Raw genomic sequence first — 23,697 nt, 5'->3', positions numbered from 1 at the left:
ATAAAATCAGTGATATGGTTCTTAAATAGTTACGAATAATAACTTTATTATATGCATAGATGTGATGTCTTGTCGAAGCATAATTTATTTGGAATTGATTAATTTATAAATATATAAAATATTTTTTTTCATTTTATTAATTCATTTTAGTCTGTTTTAGTATTTGTTTTCTTTCTTGTTTTCCAAAAAAAATGTCTGATTTTTGTTTGGGTAAGCGTAAGATTTGGCATGTGGTGATTCAATAATAGAAGGACCATCATTGGCCAATAAATTTTCTATTAGTATTATTTTCTTGGTAAAATGATTGGTTGCAGTTTTATTTGATTCCCTTTTTGTCTTATTCTTTTCCCGTCGCATCTCCTCATTTTCTTACAAAATATATTTTGGAAACTAATTTTGAATTTTGGAGTAATTTATGGATTATGAATTTATTTTTTGAAATGTATTTTTCGGAAATTAGTTATGAAAATATTGAATAATTTTTGAAATTAAATTTTTGGAATGTATTAATTTTTAAAATTAATTTTTAGAATGTATTTACCACATTGCAGAAATAATTTTTATAAACTTAAATAAAAAAATACTTAATTTCAAAATATGTTAATTAAGACAATTTAGTTTTGTTTGGTATAAAAAAAATATTTTTTTTAAATTAATTTATATTTATTGATATTGTGAATAACTCAATCGTCAACACAAACTACGATACAATAATAGAGATGAAACCGTAAACAAAAATGGTAATAGATAAATGAAAAAAATAGTAACAAAGAATCACAATATGAAAAAAAGGAATAATATGATTTAATTAAAATGTTAACGGAATTCAATCTTAGTTATTTCAACCATCCTTAGATGCTCTTATTATTTACACAATACATTTGTTATAACTAAATTCTATGAAACGCGTCTAAAGATATAAAGAAGATACCTGGAAAATATTCTTCCTTATTAAACTGAAATTGTTACTTAAGGAGTTGCTCAAATATTAGGAAAAAGCTAAATAAAGACATTGATAAAAATGAATCAATTAAAATATATTTATTTTATTTTATCAAACTTGGACATTTTTTTACTTGTATTTGAATATGTGTGGAGTAATTTTGACAATGCATTTGTTGGAATTTTAGTTTTTCTAATGATGAGCACGAGGTACAAAGGTAAAGAACATGGAGCTTATGTACACGCTATGAAAGGTAGAACAGCAATAATACTGTATCTTTTAACATTCAGTGCACCAGCCTTTGGTATTGGGTATTGGTGACATCTTTGCATTTAAAGACTATATTTTACAATTTGAAGGACCAAGTAAATGAAAGGAAGATTGACAAATGTATTTTAAAACAGAAAAACAAAGTAACTCATATTATGAAGAAACCATTCAACATTGATGGGTTTATACTACTAAAAAATTGGGTGTTGAATCTGCTATACTGAATTAAGGGGGTGTTTGGAATTTAACCCAGGTTGAGTTTTAGTTGTAACTGTTTTATTTAGTGATTAATTAGTTAGAGATAATGATTCCAAAAAGATATAAATACATGTAGATATGCTGAACAATGAAGTGAGTAAAAGAAAATAAGTGGTGCGAAATTTTATTTTATTTTATTTTTCTTCTCTTCTTTTCTTTGTTATGCGTATGGGAAAACCTTGAGTGCAAAAAAACTCTAACGCTACTCAACTCAAGACATTGATAGGATAGATCGCATGAATTTTTTTAAACAAATTAGTAACAAAGTTTAACATTCAGTTTTTTTTTTATCGATAATACAAAACCTACTTTCAATTACTTCAACTTAAAAACAAATCTAAACCTAGAAGATATTTCTTAACATGAAATAGTACATGTAAACAACTACTTAAATTACGTTAACCAGTCTTCCAACACGATTTCAAATAATCCTGTTAAATTTGTCGCAAGTCACGTATTAAAGAGAGATGATACTTTGCATGCATGCAAAGTGAACAAAACTTCCAAAAAACTGTCCTACATATTATCAAACTAATTACATTACATTACATCAAATTGTTCATCAAATAAAAAAGTTAAAACACCCCAAAATATGTAGGAAATATAACACAGCCTTGTTGCCTTACAACAACTCAGAAGATGCTGCCCCCAAGGATCCCCCTTCATGTAGAATTATTGGCATGCAAAAGAATAAGTATTACAAATCAATTTCGTCAATAAATTCACAAATATAATTCATATATCATAGAGACGGGTTCTTGTAAAACTTGATCAGTGCCACCAAAAGAAAAGGGCAACTAGCACTAAGATTAACTCTTTCACGGTTCCTTTTGTTCCTTGGCATTGACAATTTGTATTACATGCCTGATGATGTTCGGTTTATCCGCTGAGCACCTAATTTTGGAGCAGCAGGTTTGGCTACCCTAACTCTGCTAGTGGATAACGGCTTGGCCTTGGTAGTGGGTGCTGGAGCAGCAATGGCCGCCCAAGGATCATCATCATCATCAGTTTGAGCTGTTTTCAAACTTAAAGGTCTTCCAGTTTTTGGAGCAGGAGCTGCTATAGATCCCCACAAATCATCATCCTCATCCTTGTTCAATTTTGGTGTAGTTTTGGATAGCAAATTTGAGGCTAGAATTTTAAAATAAAGAAATTAATACAGGAAAACACCTAAGGATTTTCCCGGAAATTGTCAAAACATTCATGTACAGATCCCAAGCCACATAAGACAGCTCACAGTGCATTTCTTAATGAGATAAATAATTTAATAGAAATGACAACCCATCATTCAGAGCAGAGTGCAAACTTGAATAAGGAATTCATACACTCATATCAATCACTTTATAGATCTTGTCATCATTTATAGACATAAAACACGAAACAGTTTTTCAACTCGTGGTTCTTATCATATAATTAGGAATATAACATGCAACAACATTTTTCCAAGTTGTCCTTTACAGGTTTGGCACAACCATAGATGATAACTTTCAATCAGCAATAAAAATTATTACTAGCAACTTGCAATCATGGAAATCCGTACCAAAATCCTAAAACAAATAAAAAAATACCTTGTTTTGTCTGTGAAATAGGTTGAGAAACAGGCCGCCTTTGAGCTGCTTGAATGTTTGCAAGAGCTGGAGCTGGCTTTGTCTCTTCAAGCGGTTCCAGTTCATCCCACCCATCCCTGTCACTTTCATGCTCGTCTTGAATTCCATTCTCAAGTTCCCCCCAGCCATCCGTTGATGTAGGAAATGTTGGGACAGGGTGTTCAGCCAAATCTGTTGAGGAGCTTACCCGAGCAGGTGCTGTTGATGGCGTCTCAATGCCTGAATTACCAAAAATAATAAATGAGATAAACATGGGTAAATGTTGTAAACACGTAGTCATGGAAGGAAGCTTCCATAATAAAGCAAAATGAATTAAGGCATCTTCAACAGGTAAGAAGCAGAATAAATAGCTTTGTATCTTCCTCAGTCTTTTTTCATGTTGGTTCCTTTCTTTCTCTTTATTCAACAGTTAAAAAAAATCACACAAATATCAAATCATATAAACTAGCTATAGTCAGGTGATTCGGGAAAGATCAATCCTCCAAAAGAAACAAGACATCGATTTAGTCAACCAAACAAGAAATGTGACAAAATTATCTGTTTGACTGTAAACACTGTTCATTCATCCTTTAACCGAGGGACTAATTGATATCACTTTCCTGTGATAAAGGAGCTAAATTCATGTTACTCTTAATTGAGTGACTAAATTAATATCAATTTTCTTTGGAGGACCAATTCTGTCACTTTCTATGTTCGATAGAGTAAGTTAAACTAAATTTTCTTTGGACGACCAAAATGATGTCACTCGTATTTTAAGGGTTTACATTTCCTGCAAGCCCTTTGTTAATGAAACTAGAGAAATTGACAGATAGTCCACACTGCATTTCATTGTTTCCTAAATTCTCTTGCATTTCAGTTAGTATTAGCCATACCTGTGGTACCATTAGAAGATGTTGAAGTGATTGCTGTCGAACTTGCAGAAGCAACTGGAACATGATCAGAAGGTTTACCCTTCAAGGTCAAAGAGCTCATAGCCCATCTGAAAGATGGCAAGGGTTAATAGGTATTGTGAGCAGTCGTGTATTATTAGATACAAGTGCAATAATAAATGTTACGTTGGTAGTTATGGGTAGAAGTTATGAACAGTAATGTATTGTTAGAAAACGTGATGGATAATAACTTATCCTGCTTTAACAGTACTATATTAGAATTAGAACTACCTTGATGACTGTTATGTATTCAGGTGCTCTGCCAGTAATATACTAATATGCCTCGTGAAATTGGTAGATGTACTAATAGTGGGTTCCTACCAATATAACTAAATTATATATTATGAATTTGCAATCAATTTATTGCTTCCCAGAATATAGACAATATCTCGTGTTTTAAGCTTGTCATTGAATTATGAATTGAAGAAAGGAATCGAGGGAAGAAAGACTTCCACTAATATTTTCTTCTTATTGAGATGAGCTAAAATTGCATAATAAACATGATACTCCAACACTTACGTATACTAATATTATACTTAGTTTTATAGAACAAATCCTGAAGATAAAACCCGAAGACAAGGATCCTAAAAAGATAAGATGATCTAAGATGTGATGTGATAAGATATTCTAAGACAAATCCAGATACTATTGGATACTTTTCAGATATTCTAACAATCATATTACAAATATTTGTTTGCAAGTATGAATATATGCCTCTGTATGACTATGCCATCAGTATGAAGCTAAATGCAAAACTTGTATTTAATCATCATCAGAGGCCCTCCTCATTTATCATGATCTTACATGTGGGGAATAAATTAAGATTTTAAAATTAGATTATAAATAACATTTTAATAAAGCTCTTTATAGTACAAATGTAATCAAGAAATAAGCTATAATTATGTACGTGAATCTTTAATTGGCATTGATGCTAAAAATAAAGGGTTAACTTGCATGTGTATTTGGGTTAGTTACTTTGGCTTTCGGTTTATGAATGAAAAATTCTTAGAGAAATTTTTAACATAAAAGCTATTTTTGAATGAAAAAATAGCTACTCTACACATACTAAGTACTAACACATTGAAATCTAAAATCATAAGTTGATATTAACTATCCATTTCTCTCCATTACTTAACATTTGAACTTTCAATCACACAAAGTTTGAACTGACTTACCCGAGCAAACTAGCATTTCCTGGAACAGATGAGCTTCCCACACTTGCAGCACCAGTGGTATCTGATGCATTTGTCTTTTAACAGAAAACATAACACCAGCATCACATTAGATTATCATCTTCAAAGACATTATTAGTCTATATGATGGTGATTTCTCAACAATAAAGTTTCCTTCTAATAGATCTTTTATTTAATTACAAAAAACAGAGGATCTCAGTAGTGGGATAAAATTATACTATAAGAGTGCAAAAGATAGACGTGTATTGATAAAAAAAATAGAAGTCACCCGCAAAAACATATAAATTCAGACTGCACACCTAATTTCTTCTATAAAAGATATACATTACATGCCGGCTGATTTGGGGACCATGATAAGAATCAGAATAACAGCCAAAAACAAATTCAGAGTATACCTTCTCATAATGTTGCTTGGCTATCTGCAAAAACTGATCAACCGCTTGAAATGCCTTAGTTCTAACATCACTGTTTAAACCATGACAAGAACATTGTGCAATCAATGTCTAAAAAATGACTAAATAATCAACAGTACAATAATGAAAATGATCTCCATAGAATCTAAACACAAGAACAAACAAACAAAACACCGCATCGCTCAGCACAAATATAAAAATAAATACAAAAGAAGATCCACTGAGTTTATCAATATATAATATAGGGAAAAAAAGGCATTTCAGAAGCAATGAATTACAATACCAAAAAGATGGATCAGCCTACTAAAAGTACTAATTATTTGGATAAATTAAGTCACTGGAATATTCATCACTTTCATATGGTAAAGGGGATATAAGAAATACAAGCTTATTGTGAGATATAACCTGTCAGGATCAATTGTGAGCACAACAACATTAGGAAGAATCCGGGTTGCAACTTCAGTGATGTCATAGTAGGAACTGGTGGCGCATAAAGCCATAATACCTGAATATTAAAAATTATGTAAAAAGCGAAGTGTAACAATGAAGAAGAGTTGTAGATAAAAGTGTAACACTCTGATACCTGCTCCTCTAGCAGGTGGAAAAGTATCACGCAATGCACGAACTGTAAATGCATTGATCAAAACTCTTTTTCTTGTCTGCAAAAATAGCTCCAAAGTTAATTCATCAAAGAAAAATATGCTATAACATTATAAAATAAAACAGAAAACTAAATTGAATTTCAGATAGCATTTGGAACATACTCCTTCGTTTAAGTAGCTTCCAATATTGCCTAATAATATGGTAGTGTTTGTTCTAATTGCCGGTTCTTCATCAACCTACAAAAAAAAGTGCAGGTGTTATATTTTTAGAAGTTGAAAATCATGAAGACATGAACATAAAGAAGCAAATAAGAGAAATAAAAATGTAAACTTCCCCCTAAATAAAATGCTTTTGTTCCTATCAAAATTGGCAGTCAGGTTATCAGTAAATTTTGAGATAAGAGAGGGGAAACTCGTACACTTCAAAAAAGGAGCTGCATCCTCATCAATAAATTATAAAATTCTAATGGGACACTTCACTCTTTTCTGTCAGCTATTGGTCTCACGTGTCCAAGTTTCTTAAACAGTCTAACAATTTTAAAAAAAAAACTAAAAGAAAATCCTTCTCGATTAATCACTGCTTTAGTTACAGACAAACATCTAGCCTTTTAATTCACTATACAGAGCTTGTTTAGGAAGTACCTGCAACTTTGACAAATACTTCAATAATGTCCCTGAGATGGTCCTTTGGGACAACTGCAATATGAAACAAACCACATTTTAAAGAACAATTGTCCAGAGAAGTCTCACCAAATAAATAAACGATAAGTTTGGGGAAGGAGGGAAATCTTATAAAGAAAAGAAACAGTAAAGATACAGGCAGCAAGCTATAAAGTACATGATATTTTAAGGGTTCATCAGACTTTAATGACTATTCAGTATTACAAATATAAATACCAATCTAAAGCAAACAATGCATCCCATTGAAGTACATTAAACATCATTTAAATCTTACCTTACAAACTGGTTTTGTGAAGTTCAGAGTTAGGCCTAAAACTCACTTTCTAAGATAAACCAATCTTACAATTACCATATCTGAGTCTCTTAGAAAACATTTATTAAAAAATTATATTTAAATAGATGGTAAAATAGACCATGGCAGAATAAAATGTCTGTGCTATTTTCCAAGCTCTGACACGACTTAGACCTCTGTTTTATTAGAAAAAGGCAATGGCTTACTGAACACAGATAATTTGGTAAGTCTCATCACACCCCTCAAACAAAAATTTCTCAATGTAAATTTCATGATTGTTGGGTCGAACATGATATACAAACACGTATGTGGCCTTCCAATAGGACCAGCAACACTTCTAAATTTTAAAATGAAACCAAGGGTAAAACCAGAGTCAATAATATTAATATATAACACACATACCTTTGGAGCCAGAATTAACATAGACTTCAGAGTCAGTTCCCTGAGAAAAGCAGATGTGTCCGAGAACCCAGTAGCAACATGAGGGTAAACCTAATTATGTGTCAATAATTATATGTTAGTATATCCTATGAAAAGGAATTGTCAAGAACAAAGGAGGTAGAGAAATTGTGTACATACTTGCTCATCAACAACTTGCGGTGATAAAGACTCTCCATATTGATCAATATGTTGGAGAAGGCCAACTCGAATGGCTCGATCATTGGAGGCAAAAAGTTTAACTATTGTAGGAAGTACCTAGATATGAATATAGAAATCCAATACAAGAATGGGGTTGAATCCTAATTAAAAAGTGCAAATAAACTTATGCATTGTAAAAGGGAAAAGATAATGGTTTCCATGAAAGTATGAAAATATTCTTTACCTTTACATTAAACTCCTCTGCTGAAAGCCAGGAACCCATTTTCAACAATGCAGTCAAAGCTGAGGCAGCAGCTGAACCAAATTCAAGGGCAGAAGCTAATAAAGGAAGTAACTGAAAATACAAAACATAAGAATCATAAATAATTAGATAATAAAAGTTTATCCGATTATAGTTTATTATTAGAAATTCAACAGAAATATACCTTCTTCAAAACTATCGGGCGAGGAAGTTGCTCAGCTAAATTTGGAAGCTTGCGGAAGAAGGTGTCTCTCTCCACACTATCTTTCAAACTGAGAATTTCCATGAAATGTATTGTGTCTACCAGCTTATTTTGAAAATATTCTGCATATCCATTATTGAAGAAACCAAAACTATATAAAAGATAGGATTTTAATAAAATCATATCACGAACCCAAGTTATGACAATCTCAAAACAAGAAAGGCAAACATTTAGATAGAATGAATTATACAGACTAATAATAAAGCAAATTTTCTTTGTTGTTTTGCTTGCAGGTGATCATTTTAGAACAAAAATCCCCATCAGGTGATAATTATCTCTGAAGTACTTCTATGTCTCTTGCTCCCCCTTTTCAACCATCTACTCTCCTCTTAGCTGCTTCTTGTGGCCTTCTTCGCACATGATCAAATCAACTTAACCAATTCATTGTCATCTCTCTTCAATTGACCCCACACCAGTATCTCTTGGTATATATAGTTTATACCTTGCCCTTTCTTATGTGGCCACACATCCTTCTTTACAATTCATTTTTCTACTTGCACCTTTTTATGTTGTTCCTTTAAACCCCAATATTCAATACCATAAAGTATAGTTGAATGCACAGCAATACAGATAAAACTTTCCTTTAAGCCTGGTAGGTAATTTGCAATCACAAATAACTCAAGCTGTGTTTCTCCATTTTGGTAACCCAGTTGTCTGTAACATCATCAATTTACCCGTCATTTTGTATTATTGGTTCCAAATATTTAAACTTAGAAACCCATAACAGGACATTTTCCCTCATTTCCACATGCAATTCATTTTTCTCTTATTTCTTGCTAAAATTGCAATTCATGTGTTCTATCTTACTGCTACTCAAACAAAAACCCTTCAGTTCCAAAGTATGTTTCCAAAAGTTTAGAGCTAACTTTTTTCCCTTGATTTCTCAATCAAAACTATATCATCCATAGAAAACATGCAATTAGGTATTAACTCTATTATATTCCTGGTAAGCATATCCGAGACTAGATTAAATAAGACTTAATTACATATTTTACCACCCAATTATCATCATCCTTTAGCGAATTTTATCACTCAAATAACTTTTTGTGCATTTTACCACCAAATTTTCTATTTCTCAACATTTTAGCACCCATTTTTTCGCATGTTGTACCATAAAATAAGGTAAACAAAAAATCATTACTTTTTTCTGATGTACAATCTCTCTTATACATGTATTCATGTATGTATAGGATCCTATGTAGCTTACAATATAAACCAAAAAATACATGAATGCTTCAAAGAAAGATGCAAAACTACTACAATATTAGGTGAACCATTTCCACATATGATTAATAATAAATACATCAAGGAGAACTCACCGCTGTTTTCTATAAGCTTTGATGTGTTTAATCTACGAGAGGGCAGGGAACTCAATAACCGTTGGTAATCTGGAAGCAGAGACTGTGAGACAAAAAAAAATAACATAGAAGTGAAAAATGAACTTTTCAAATAATAAAACATAAAAATCAACCAGCAAACATAAATAAGATATCCTTTAATTACTATATGCAGCCATAAAACCATGAAGGAGAAAAAAATGATGCTGCTGACCTTGGGGATGGAACCAGTGATGCGTAACTCCTCTGTCTTGCCCAACCTCAAACCAGAGAATACCTCATAGATTAAGCAGCCTATAAAATTATGATTTTTAAATATGTTAAGACATAGAAAGGAAAACAGACAGTAGACAAAATTGAGTGAACCTACAATATCACTCCAAATTTTCATAGTTTAAACTAAAATTACTCACTCTCCAAGAGAAAAGATTGGCAAGTTCTTCTAACACATGAAGACATTCTTAGTGATGTTTAAAGTGAAATAACTGATTTTACATAATTAGACATCAATCACAAAATACTTATGAAGTTTCGGAGAGAAACGTTGATATCCCCATGAAGACACATTTGAATGACCAAGGAGAAAGTTTATCTCGATGAGGTGAGGTTAAGTACAAAACATGTGGTACCAAAAACACGTAAAGTGGGGTATCCTATCATTAAAGACAGATGATGACATCTGGTTTAATATGATAACATGTTGTAAGGACAACATCCCCCCAAATATGGTGAGGAAGATGATTATGAAGTATCCAAGTAGTTACAATAAGATGTTTGTTTCTGCTCTCAATTACTCCATTTTTTTGAGGAGTATGAGGACACGAAGTTTTATGAAAAAACCATGAACTGCTAGAATTGGTTAAACAAATATTCATGAACGTTGTCACTACAAAAAACACTTATGGATATACCAAATTGTGGTTTGATTTCATAAAAAAAGTTTGAAATATAGAAAATACTTCTGATCGATTCTTCATCAACCAAATTCAAGTTCATTGAAAATAATCATCAATGAAGGTAATAAATATTTAAAACCAGAAGGGGTAATAGTATGAGAAGGACCCCAAATATCATAGTAAACTAAAGAAAAAGGTGATAAAGCTCGTTTATTAAGATTATCAAGGAAAACTAATGAATATGTTTTCCAAACTGACATGACTCAAAATTCAAAGTAGACAAATATTTTAAACTTTTTTGCAATTTTGTCAACCCAAGACATTCTAATTGTGCATGAATCATCATTAGTGATAGTCAATGCAAGGAAAGAGAAACATTAAGCTGAAACTGTGTAGTTTTTAGGCACCGGTGCTTTATTTATATTGAGAAAAAGGAACCAATAATAAATAGAGGAGATTTGACATCCTCTAATAACAAAGGTGACACATGAATAAAGAAAAACATTCCTATCAATATGTATATAATCTAGATATTTTTTATTATATAAGATCAGTTCCTCATTTCTATACTTACAAAATAAACATTGAAAAACTAGTTCTTTCTCTCTTAGTTTGATCCAATTCTCTTAGTTTCATTTGTTCTAGTCCCACATTATCCGTGTTATCTATTTTTCTATTTCATATTCCTAGATAATTTTAAACCGAACTATGTCTGATGACCCTAATTAAGCAGATTATTTTCACATGACCTTGTGTAACCAGTTCCTTCTTGTCTCGTTTTTAACTAGTTTCAAAATTTGAAAAACACCCCCTAGTGTAATTTCACAAACTGGAAAATAATTTTATTTAATACTCTCAGTAGAACTACCTAATTCTAAATGAGAACAAATTGTAAAATATATATTGGGAGTCATGTGATCAATTGACTAGTCTTGGCAGTTGGCAAGAGGAACTGAAACTTCACCCTAAGCTAGAAACTAAAGACACAGAAATAACAGTGTTCCTCCTCCTGTGTTCTATTCCTCCACTCCACCATATAAATCAATCTGCTATCACTATGAATTATTATCAAAAAGAACAGAAAAAAAAACATACCCATGCCCCAAGAATCAATTGCCCATGGAGGAGACTTCTTAATTGCATCCCAGTCTGATTTCGCCAACTCCATTGGTTTGTATTGTGATCCAACAAGCCATGCATATTGCTGAACAGGAAATATGAAAATTTGTGAGGGCAATATCTGGTCTCCCTATTCCATACCCTTTATTTCCAAATAAAGAAGTCCAGATGACAAGGGAGTATCGACAATATCAAATTTTTCACAAATCATATGAAAGTCTTAAAGTTAGAGATGACCAAAATGTGTGAACAGACTTAAGTCTTTAAAAGAGTTAGCATGACATGGCCGTATAAGTGTTAACATAAATTCAAATAGCAGTGCCAAACTAACAAGAAAACAATATATTGCAAACAGAAGCACGTATATACCAGCATTTGACCAGAAGATGTTTCATTACTCCCATCAAACTCAGATAGAACATCAAAAGCATGAAGCTTCCAGTCCAAAGTCGGTGTCACCACAACACTGGCCAAGCACACATTACCATGAACCTGCAACAGATAAAACTTGTCAATAAATGATTAAAAAAATGAGCCAAAAAAAAGAAAGTCATAAATACTCACAAGTTTACAATCATTATTCAAGAAGCTCACAGCTTTAGCTATTTGATGAAGACCCAAAGCATAATATTCATCCCTACATAGCCCAATAGCAGAAAAAGCAAAACAAGTGACTACCATCGATTCCTCAATTCATGGACTAAATGATACTTGAAAGTCACTCATACAAAGCAACAACAGAAAAGGATATCACACATCGTGTGCAATTTTTTAACCTTAGGCATGATATTAATAACTCAATTGATACATGAAAGTCACTAATAAAAATAAAAATAAAAAATAGACAACCGTAATAATCTATATACTAATGCTTTTACATTATTATCCAGTCATAATATGGTAAGTATGTTGATTTTTATAATAACTACCTTAAAGTCGTAGTATAAAAAATTCCACACTGACAATGCCTAGAAATTGAACTCAATACATCACGTTACGCGCAACTATAGAACTCCACACATGATTCTAAACCAACAATAACTCAATTGATACCTTTGTGTACCTTCAAGCCCTAACTCCTTGATTTTCTCAGATAGCGGCATCACAGGCTCAGTCACAATATATATAGTAACCTTCGGCGAACCTGCATCGTAAGTCTCAATCTCAGCGCTGTGAAGAAACGACAATATATTCGGATGCCTAACCTGAAAACCAGCACCACAAAGCACTGTCAAACCACGCAATCCACAAATCCAAGCAAAAAAAAACTTAAAAAATTCAAAAAATACGAAACTCACAGTTCGAAGACGCTTGACGCCGTTGCGCGCAGCAGCTAAGTGGCCGTCCTGAGCATTGGAGCCGGAGAGAGAGAAGACAGAGACAGGAGAACCGTCATCCTGAAATAGTGCCGTGGCAGTGTTAAACAAAGGAATAACCGAATAACGACACATGAAAGCATATTCAGTGTATGCCTAATAGAAACTCTTCGTTTCACTCTATCTCTCTCGCGTTATCGCGTCATACAAGCTATCTCTACAGGTGTAGATTAGATTTAGGTGTTCGTGAAACATATATCAGTGAATTGGAATGGAAATTGCGGAGATCACCTTGGAGGTGCCGCGAGAGTGAGTCCAGGAGCCCCAGGCGGAAGGGAAAGGTTCGGCGATGTTGTACGGGAGATCCTTGAGGCCGGTTCCAGATCCACCAACGACCTCTTTGAGGAATTTAAACATGGTGATCGGAATCGGCAATAGCGTGCGGTGGTAATGGCGGTGGAGGAGGAGAGGGAGAGAGCGGTAACCACCGAGGTGGATGGATCTGATCGAGTGTTGCGCGGTCCAGTGGTGCACGCGAGACCGTTAGGCAAGGTGAAACACACACCTGTTTTGTATTTGTGAAGCAGTGTTCATAGACTCCAATTTTCGGATTAATTTTGAGATTGGGGAATATACATTAAAATTACAGGATCTGGATGCAGGCTCACTCTCCACTACAGTAAAAGAGGAACTCATGCTACACACACAAGTCCTCTTGGAGACTTTTTTTTCTTTTTTGGTAAAGCAAGATTTTTATTTATCAAAGAGTAAAATATAATATATCATTATTTATTTAATAAAATCAATAACTTCTTTTTATTTTAAAACAATTAAATAACTTCTTCTTTTTTAATAATAATGACTATATAATTTTTTAATATTATTATTATAAAATTATATGTGTCACACATCTTATATGAATATAACTTCAAGTTTTTCATATGCTCGGTTATACTTACATGTTATATGTTATTATCATATAGAGATCTTGAAATTTGGATGAAGCACCATAATTAATAAATATATTTTAAATAATTAAATTAATTATTAAAGTACATTATAGATTGTGATGTTCTATTTGGAAAAATGATGATATTAAGAGTAAAATTAAGATAATCACTTGTTCAATAAGATACACATTTTTTTATGGATGAACACATAGGTATTGCAATGATTACATAATTTTTTAATATTATTGTTATAAAATTATATGTGTCACAACCACATCGAGAGATCGAGATCAGGAACATAACATCAAGTTTTTTCATATGCTCTAGCTATACTTGTATGTTGTAATATACAAGTTGATGTGTTTTTTTTCAAATATTGTAACAGAAATGTACTATTGACATTAATTTACGCTCAAAGTCATTATCTAGGATAAAGCACCCATGACTAACAAATATACTTTGAAGACATTAAATCAAAAATTAAAGGACATTCTAGATTGTGATAATATTAGAGGAGATTTTTTGTCCAAATGTGATCAGTTGTTCAATAAGTACAAAATCTCTTTTATCGAGTAACACTCAAATATTGCATTTATAATAAAACACATGATCATTACAATATCACAATTTTACAAAATATCTAACGCGCATTGAAGATGAAATTGAACCTACAAATCTTGATGGCATGGTAAAAATACCACGTGAACTTGTAATATTATAGGAAGGAGAGAATTCATATAAAAACTTGTACAACAAATATCTCCTCAATTGAAATCTCATAAATAAGATTCATCTAATGTGGTTCAAAGAACTATGTTGACTCCAACAAATAAAGATGTTAAATGTTGAAAAACTTAATGACATAATCATCCCTAATTCTTCATGTGAACAACATAATGTATTTATTGTTATTTAATAAGATTGAGAAAGACGCACATAATTTATACCAATATAACAACAAGAAACCCTTTAAAGAAACCTTAAAGAGTATATCTTTTTATTCATATTTTATATTTCAATATTTGATAAATTGATAAAAAAAATAATGTAAAAACACTTTAATCGATTAAAGAAAAAAAATGTATAAATTATCTTAATTTCAATTCATTGGGAATGAAATAAGAGAACAAAAGAAACTTTATTTACATTTTATTTTTAACATATTAATGTTTCATCTTGAGTTTAACATCATCATACTTCAATTTTTATTGTTAACTTTGTATAGATTTTATCTTAAAAATTTAATTTCAATAAAGGAATGTGAATTTTTCTTTAGTGTAACAAAAAAAAATATTATTAAAATTAGTTTCTGAAGTTTATTCAAATGTATTCGTAATATTATATCAAAATATTTCAAAAATACAACACACACAAGTGTATTCACTTATTTACAATTATTACATAATTTTCAAGTATTTTTAATATTTTTTCACGTGTGTTCTTATTTTTTAAATTATTATAGTAGTAATTTGTATCTTATTTTTATAATTATTATAGTAGTCATTTGTTAAGAGTGACGAAACAACGATATTTTAGTCTAAATATAGCAATAATTTGTATTTCATGTGCTCCTCAATTAGATTTATTAACCTTAAACATGAATAAATATGCAATGAAATTAAATAACAAACTTGTTTTTCAATTCAATTTGATTTTAGGAAAAATAGAGGATGTACTAGTAGTATAAACATAACTTTATTATCAATTAATAAAAAATGAGTGTTTATGTTAAGTTTTGCTGACTTTTATAACAATTACTTTAAAAATTACAAAAACAATAATTTGCAAAAATCAATAAAATAATTATTTGTATTTGGGTGACGATATAAAAGTATTTTACATTAGTTTTATATTGATAATGCATAAGCATAAAACTCTTTGCTTTATTGGTGCCTTACTATTTTTATTCTATAGGGATGTAAAGAGAAGAGAAAATGTAGAGATTGAGGTATTAGAAAACCTAAAAACAGTGAAAGTTTGGACAATCAATTAAGGAAAGTATAACTAATTATTTTAATAATCATATTATTAATATAATTTAGTATATTATAATAAAAAACAATGAAAATAATAAAATAATTAAGAAAAAAAACATATTTCATATTTTGTAAATATATGTTTTATATTATAAAAAATAAATAATAAAAATAGTAAAATAGTAAATAAAATAAAATTAATTAAGGTAAATTTTGATATCTTACAAGTAATTTATTTTAATATATTTTTGTTTGTTTGTTGAAGTTGTGTAATATTTTTTTTATTTTAATTTACATTTTTTTACATTAAATTATTTTTAAAACTGTATTGGTAGGGTCCGCACGACCGAGATCATGTCTCGGTCCCATCAATGGATCGACCAACACCATAAATCCAATTATGTTTAAGCAGAGTTAGTGATGCTAATCAACAATCAAGAGCCACTACTAAACATGACCCAAACTCTCTAACTTGACCCAATAAGAAAGGCCTACCATAATAATATAAATAGCACATATTATAAGAACCAAGTACATCATTATACAATACTAAATATGACTTGAGCGTTGGAGTGCCTTTTACAGGTACCATCCGAGTCTAGACTACGTGAAGGCTGAGGAGTGGAACGAGTAGAGGAGAGGAATGAGCTTGCAAGGAGAGGAACTGAAGTGCAAATCGACTGACCGACCAAGGAAGTAGAAAAGTAGTTTCAATCGTTCTCTGGGTCTCAACCCTATTTGAGAACAATTGGAGCCCATCGTGGGGCCGAGAGAATTCGTGTGAAGAGGAAAGTAGATGGTATCAACCCAAAGTATGGCGAGAGAGAGGAAGTCCGAAGCTGAGCAGATGGCATTGTTGATGTCTCTACAAAGAGAGATGGCTGAGATGAAGAGAAGGAATGAGGAGACCGCTCAAAAGAATGATGATGAGATTCTAGCTCTTCGAAAGGAGAATGAAGAGATGAGAAGGAAGCTTGGGGAAGGGGGATCGTCTGTTGGACCGACCAACCTTGTCAATAGGTTGTTCACCGACCCCAAGACTGTTAAGGAGCCAAATGATAGGGCTCACACCCAGGAGGTCTACGGTGAGTCCTATCCTAACAAATTTCCCCCCACGACCGATACCTTGGACTCGGTCCACCGACATCCTTTTATCAATTCCATAATCGGAGTACCACTGCCAAACAAGTGGAAGGGCTTCAATAGAGATCGTTGCGATGGCATGACCAATCTAGACGAGCACATGGACGCATCTACCACGCACATGAGCCTCTATACCTCGGATGATGTGGTCCTATGTCGGGTGTGTCCCCACATCGCTGAAGGGAGGAGCCCTGAGTTGGTTCACGAAACTTCCTTCCAACTCCATTGATAGCATCGCAACGCTGGTGTCTAAGTTTGAGACAAAGTTTGCCACCAGCCAACCGTACTACCTTACCTCTATCGCCTTGGTTGGTATCCGCCAAGAGAAAGGGGAGCCCCTAAGGAAGTTCATTGACAGGTTTGGAAAAGTAGCTATGAGTATTCGAAACTTGAGCCTGAAAGTGGTCATGCACCACATGCTAACGACATTGCGACCGAGATCGTTTGCTGACAATCTATGCATGCAACCTACCGCCAACTTAGATGAGCTTAGGCGAAGAGCCGCCAAGTTCATGCAGCTAGAGGAACTCAGAGAGTTCTACAATCAGGCTCGAGCCGAGGCTAGTGGAGAAAAAGAAAAGGAAGAGAAGGAACGCCAATGCCAATCAGTTTCTGATCGGGGAGATAAATGCATAGACAATCAGGGGGAGCTGGTTGACAAGGTATACCCCCTGACTACCGATAAGGGGAGGATCTTAGACAAAGTCCTAAGTGCCAAACTCATTCCACCACCGAGAAAGGCTGCTAGTCCCGATAATGTCGACCAACTCCATAGGTATCGACATCATCAGAACAATGAGCACACTATCGAGGAATGTCAAACCCAGGATAAGATTGAGGAAGTTATCCAAGTCGAACATCATAAAGGGAGTGAGTTACAAAGTTGTCCTACTAAGGAAATATTGAATTTTTTTATTTATTTTTATTGTAAAGATGAAGTAGAATAAATATATAAGATGAATACCTTAGATTCTTAAGAAATATACTCCTTGAACCGCCTAGACGATAAAATCAATAAATTTTATTTTGAAAAACAATGGTTTGTAATTATTATATTTTGTAAAGCTCATGTGTATGTACATATAAATACAGGGAAATTAATTTATGCTTCAGTGGGGTGTTACAACTAGTATAGTCAAACAAATGAAATACACAATCTTAGAACATTTTCATACGTGAGGTCGGATAGCAATGATAAATACAATATAAACATATATGTTAACATAGACTTCAAATTATTTTAATAAAAATTATACTCACTTATATATCATAACTATTTCTTATCTCCAAATAAAACATAATTCTTATTTTATATATCAGGAAGTCAAATGAACTTTCCACTAATAATAGACTACAATAAACTTACAATACTTGATTTTTTTTATCATTAAGGTTCTTCCAGTAACTATGTAATCTCATGGTGTTGGAAATACATATCCTAAAAATATTAAGAAGAAATTTCCTCAATTACTTGAATACATTGACTTGGTCAAAGTAGTTTAAACATGTAAATGTAGATCCAAACACAATTAAGACATAATTTTGTTGGACCAAAAAAAAAAGTGCGAAAGAAGTTCCACTTGTAAAAATCCTTTCTTGTAGAGGCGAAAGAGAGTGTAAAGTTGCGTGTGTGGAATTGGGAGGGTGAGTGAGTGGGACATAGATCATAGCCCATACGTCCATTCTTAGCGTTGTTTTGTCTTCTTCCCTTTCCAATCCCAATCCAGGGTAAGCCTAAACTAAACCAAACTCTGTCGATACTTTGCTACAATTAGAGAGAAACAAAGACAAAGAAACAGAATCAGGTCTTCCCCAACCCCCAAGCAACAACAAAACTCTTTCTTCTTTGCAAAATCAACCACCACCGGCCATTTCCATTTTACCATCATTGCACTTAGAAAGAAAAGTATAAACCCCATATGAATCACATGCCAAATCTCATAACACAACCCCACTTATATTAATTCTTCTCCTTTTTTCTTTTTTTTCTTTCTTCATTCCTCATTACAATGGTTTCCCTGTCAACCACCACTCCCTTTTTCCCCTTCACTGCACAAAGCGCTTCCACCGGAATCCCTCCTCCCAATTCCTTCCGTTACAGCAAGCAACGTGTTAGGGATCACAGGAAGGTTGTCTGCGCCTGCATCGCACCTCCGCAGAACTTCAAGAGCCAGGACTCTTCCCCTATTAATTTCAATGTAAATGTCTATAAGTTGATTTCGCTTTTTTGCTTCACTAATCAGATTTTGTTGTTGGGGTTGGTGTTAAGTGAGTTTGGGGTTCTGGGTAATCAGAAAGTTTTGTTTTTTTTCTTTCTTTCTATGGTATCTGGCTGACATCAAGGTTGTTGTCAGGGTTTGCACAATTCAGAACAGATGAGCGCGGCGCGGGATCGCGATGATGATTCTGATGTTCTTATTGAGTGTAGAGATGTGTACAAATCTTTTGGGGAAAAGAAAATCTTAAATGGTGTCAGCTTCAAGGTGAGGGATTGTGTACTTGACAATGGTTTTTGGTTCGATACACTTTTCTATGCACTTGTAGGAAAGGAAAATAAGAAAGTAGATGAATTGAGCTTTTTCCTTGACTTAAAATCAATTTAAGCACTTAATTTTCATAGAAACTCTCTCTTGTAACTTCCGTGAAAGGTAAAGTAGATAAGTTAATTATAATTTATGAGAGAAACTAAATTCATTTTATCTTTTTATTGTTTTCTCTTATGAATGATTATATAGAAATTTATCCAAACATGTCCATATCCTTGTATTTGGTTTGCCTCTTTCATTGTTTTCTATCGAGTGTGTTATCTAGCACGAAGCAATAAAGTAGTGAATGCTTACAACAATGACAACCATGTCTTGACCCTTGTGTGAGGTTTGTAACACGGAACGAACGACTTTGTTGAGTTCCATTAGAACCCAGTTTTTTGATTAATTCATTTAGGGAAAGAAGTGTGTTAAATGAAAACTAGTTGTCAATAGGGTCGTCTTAAAAAAATTTGGAGGCTATGTTCTAATCAGGAAAATTAGGTCCCTCCATATTTGAGATGCAAAAATACAAAATAAAAGTCTGGTGCAAATTTGGGAGCTTTTAAAAATATGGAATCTCTCAATAAATGAGGGTCTGCTTGCACAGGTTGTTTTAGGGCCTAATTGTCAGTAAGAGTAGGGGAGATCTAGTTGACTTGGAGTTTGCTAAAAAAAAATTATGTTTTTTATGTAATGAAAAGATCAGGCATGGTGAAGCTGTTGGAATAATTGGTCCCTCTGGGACTGGTAAATCTACAGTTTTGAAGATTATTGCAGGACTTCTCGCTCCGGACAGGGTAAGTTTCTGATTTGGGATTTTGGTTATTTGATTTTAGTTTCATTCAAATGAGTTCATTTCTTGATTGCCATCACTGTCAAATTAACAGGGGGAAGTTTACATTCGAGGAAAAAAGAGGGTTGGTTTAGTAAGCGATGATGACATATCTGGTCTTCGGATTGGATTAGTAAGTTTCAGAGTAATATGCAATATGCTAATTCTTGGGCGCTATCATGCTTCCACTGTAATTTTGTATTTTTAATGCTAAACAGGTTTTCCAAAGTGCCGCACTCTTTGATTCCATGAGTGTTCGTGAAAATGTTGGTTTTCTCTTGTAAGACAAATTTTCCTTTTAAACTTCAGTTCATTTTTTATATTGTCGTCTAAAATGTGATAAAACTGTTTGATTAAATAGTTTTTTAATCTTCTATTCTTCTAAGATTATTTTATTTGTTTTGTTTCTGACCTATTTAATTGTTCAGGGATGAACACTCGAGCATGTCTAAGGACCAGATATCAGAGCTTGTCAAGGAAACCTTGGCTGCAGTTGGATTGAAGGTATGCATGTGGTTCATAACCGTTAACACGAGGCAGAAAGGGTAGCAGTAGTAGCATACATTTCCTTTCTGCCACTGAGAAAGTTGCTCCATACTACTGGATTGCTGTTAACATACTGCTTTCTTCCATTTTTGTTGCATAGCCATTATGTTTTACAAAAGACTAACACTTCTCATACCTTTTTTATAGGGAGTTGAAGATCGGTTGCCTTCTGAGTTATCAGGTGGGATGAAAAAGCGAGTTGCTTTAGCTCGATCTATTATATGCGACACCACAAAGGAATCAATTGAACCAGAGGTGTGTTAGCTTTCCATTTCTATGTTAAGTAGTTATTAATGTTAGAAATTTTTACTACCAGAGAAGAGTGTCTTGGAACTTTTATTCTTGGGTCCTTATGTTTCAAGCATAAGTCAGTCATTAGTTTCAAGCAGTGTTACACAGGAGGGGGCTGGATATTTCTAGGAACTCCTAGGCTAGATCATGTGAGAAATGAGTGAAGGGTAGAAGAGGGTTTTGAATTGTGACAACCTTGGCTATATAGCAAGGAGGGGTAGGGATTGGTTAGAACTAGAAGCAATTCAAGCAAAGTAAAGAGAGAGAAAGGTAGGGTCCAGGACATCCAGTTGTTGAGTAGTTTGGGACCTTTGAGCCAGGAGGTGCAGACGTCGAAGTTATGTAGTACTTGTATCTTGTTTTACTATTTTGTGATCGAGCATATTGCACCTAGATCTTGCTCTTAGACAGTACTTGTAGTTATTTTGGCCAGGAGACAATCTTATCTATATATTGCACTTGAAACTATTTCCTAATCACCTATTTTCAAAATTTTAATATTAGTTTGTCTGTGGCAATCATTACATCAAAAGGTGAAACGAAGATAAATAATGATAACCTTACACTGAGTTTCATACGAAAACCTGCCGCTTTGTGTTAGTTACTACAGGAAAAAAGAGCTATAGTTGATGGCTCAAGTTATCTGTATAGTCACATAACTTTCCAACAATGGAGATTATATTTTGGAATCTAACACGATGTAGCATTTACTGTTTTTCAATCAACATGTGCCCTCCTCTTCTGCCTCTTCTGTTTATAAAATATACACATTTTCACTTCTGTGTAGGTGCTTTTATACGACGAACCAACTGCTGGACTTGATCCTATTGCATCTACTGTTGTTGAGGATCTGATTCGCTCAGTGCACATAAAAGGACGAGATGCTCGTGGAAAACCTGGGAATATTACATCTTATGTAGTTGTTACTCACCAACATAGTACCATTAAAAGAGCCATTGATAGGTGATAATCTTTTTTCATAATGATTGGATGTTTTCCTGTCCCCTTAAGCCTCTTAATTTGCCCAGAATTCATGTACCTAATTTGCCAAGTTACTTCATAAATACAGATTGTTGTTTCTACACAAGGGAACGATTGTTTGGGAAGGAATGACTCAAGAGTTTACAACTACAACAAATCCAATTGTTCAGCAGGTTAGTTGTTTTGCTTTAAGAGTTAACAAGGATTTGTTTCTGAAATCTTTTACTGTGGGACCTCAATTTCTTAATATAGGGATGGTATATTAATATAACATGTAGAAAGGTTTATACAAAAGGAAGTACTACTTTTCTGTTCAAACTTCAAATGTATTGTCCATGAGAGAATGCACCTCGGTTCACATTATTTCAAGATCTTGCTTCTTTACACAAGTCTGCCTTGATTGGGTTCCTTGCTTCCGTTTCTTTTATTTGAAACACTTGCGAAGGAGGCTAGTATTTTTCATTTGAAACACTGTCCCTAGAGGAACCAAAATTGAAATTGTTCTCGATGTGAATGATTTCAGTAAAGAGAGATTGCCATTATTATTCATGTATGTAAGAATTTATTTATGATGACAATGACTAATTTTTCTTTATTTTAATAATGTCCAAGAAGTATGTTTTTAATTTGTATTACAGAATTGTGAGTATACAATAATCATATCTTATGAATTTTATACGTTTCTTTTCTAAACATTTATTACCCGTACCATATCCTAAATATTTTGAGAATAATCGCACTGTTGTTTGGTATCATATCCGATAAACATAGTATCTGTGTGCATGATTGTTTATTACAAATTCAATCATCACTAAATAATAATGTCAATAATGATCTTTTGTTGTTGTGGCAGTTTGCATCCGGGAGCCTAGATGGTCCTATCAGATATTAGAACAGTACTGAAATTGTAAAGTAGATAACATGGATTATGGCTGGTTTTGGCTACCCTGGAATGTGCAGATACGAATGGACAATAAACTGGTTGCAGCAAGGATTAACGAACTTGACAGGGTTTTGGTATTAAAAATTCCAATTTGACTTCTATAGCATTGGCTACTGCATTGGATTAGAGGCCGGCAATGAGAATTTTTCCTTTTTTTATGGTTAGAGGACAGCTTATTATTACTGTTACTGATGACTAAATTCATTGGCAATAGAAGGTGCTTTGCATGCACCAGATGATAGAAAAGATTGGTGGAACAGATGTATTTAGTTCTACGTGGAGAATTTGATATGCTAGATTATGTTTTTGTAAGCAATTCATTACAATCAATAAATCTGCTTCATGATTTTGGATTTCCATAGTCCAAGCCCTCCCATAATCATATCAGTATCAGTGTTTTGCTATCAAATATCGTGAACGTGTACGTTTTATCAAATATTCTTAACACTTCATCCAGTCATTTTAACTAACAACTAAGTTTTAAATAATTCTTATACTTTTCATGCAAAATTTTTATTTTCATCAACTACTTTCAATTTTACTTAGCT

The 23,697-nt window shown here is 33.1% G+C and overlaps 2 protein-coding genes across 2 annotated transcripts; one reads left to right on the top strand and one right to left on the bottom strand.

Moving 5' to 3' along the window:
* Positions 1-1,972: 1,972 nt before the first annotated feature.
* Positions 1,973-13,705, bottom strand: LOC137826820 (uncharacterized). The gene is made up of 21 exons (XM_068632960.1): positions 13,251-13,705; positions 12,942-13,040; positions 12,697-12,848; positions 12,208-12,280; positions 12,013-12,135; positions 11,620-11,728; positions 9,843-9,922; positions 9,611-9,692; positions 8,214-8,353; positions 8,012-8,122; positions 7,768-7,884; positions 7,591-7,680; positions 6,858-6,911; positions 6,378-6,452; positions 6,197-6,272; positions 6,019-6,118; positions 5,596-5,665; positions 5,183-5,256; positions 3,951-4,057; positions 3,040-3,297; positions 1,973-2,602 (listed from the first exon to the last, which is right to left on the bottom strand). Exons 1-21 carry the CDS (start codon positions 13,374-13,376, stop codon positions 2,328-2,330), a joined length of 2,391 nt encoding a protein of 796 aa, XP_068489061.1. The 5' UTR covers positions 13,377-13,705; the 3' UTR covers positions 1,973-2,327.
* A 4,889-nt stretch (positions 13,706-18,594) lies between these two features.
* LOC137826819 (protein TRIGALACTOSYLDIACYLGLYCEROL 3, chloroplastic) lies at positions 18,595-23,504 on the top strand. Its single transcript, XM_068632959.1, has 10 exons — positions 18,595-19,226; positions 19,383-19,511; positions 20,258-20,353; positions 20,444-20,521; positions 20,607-20,668; positions 20,817-20,892; positions 21,082-21,189; positions 22,013-22,188; positions 22,295-22,379; positions 23,060-23,504. Exons 1-10 carry the CDS (start codon positions 19,038-19,040, stop codon positions 23,096-23,098), a joined length of 1,038 nt encoding a protein of 345 aa, XP_068489060.1. The 5' UTR covers positions 18,595-19,037; the 3' UTR covers positions 23,099-23,504.
* Positions 23,505-23,697: the final 193 nt, after the last annotated feature.

The sequence above is a fragment of the Phaseolus vulgaris genome, chromosome 8 (assembly GCF_000499845.2).
Source record: "Phaseolus vulgaris cultivar G19833 chromosome 8, P. vulgaris v2.0, whole genome shotgun sequence".
Classification (NCBI taxonomy): Eukaryota; Viridiplantae; Streptophyta; class Magnoliopsida; order Fabales; family Fabaceae; genus Phaseolus; species Phaseolus vulgaris.
The sequence above is the reverse complement of the archived record's forward strand: the minus strand, read 5'-3'. Positions and strand labels throughout refer to the sequence as shown.

Coding starts and splice junctions, on each gene's coding strand:
- LOC137826820 (XM_068632960.1), bottom strand. CDS start 13,376: ATGTTTAAATTCCTCAAAGAGGTCGTTGGTGGATCTGGAACCGGCCTC. Junction 13,041..13,250: donor ACTCTCGCGGCACCTCCAAG/GTGATCTCCGCA, acceptor GCACTATTTCAG/GATGACGGTTCTCCTGTCTC. Junction 2,603..3,039: donor TATTTCACAGACAAAACAAG/GTATTTTTTTAT, acceptor TTAAAATTCTAG/CCTCAAATTTGCTATCCAAA.
- LOC137826819 (XM_068632959.1), top strand. CDS start 19,038: ATGGTTTCCCTGTCAACCACCACTCCCTTTTTCCCCTTCACTGCACAA. Junction 20,354..20,443: donor GACTTCTCGCTCCGGACAGG/GTAAGTTTCTGA, acceptor TCAAATTAACAG/GGGGAAGTTTACATTCGAGG. Junction 22,189..22,294: donor ATTAAAAGAGCCATTGATAG/GTGATAATCTTT, acceptor TCATAAATACAG/ATTGTTGTTTCTACACAAGG.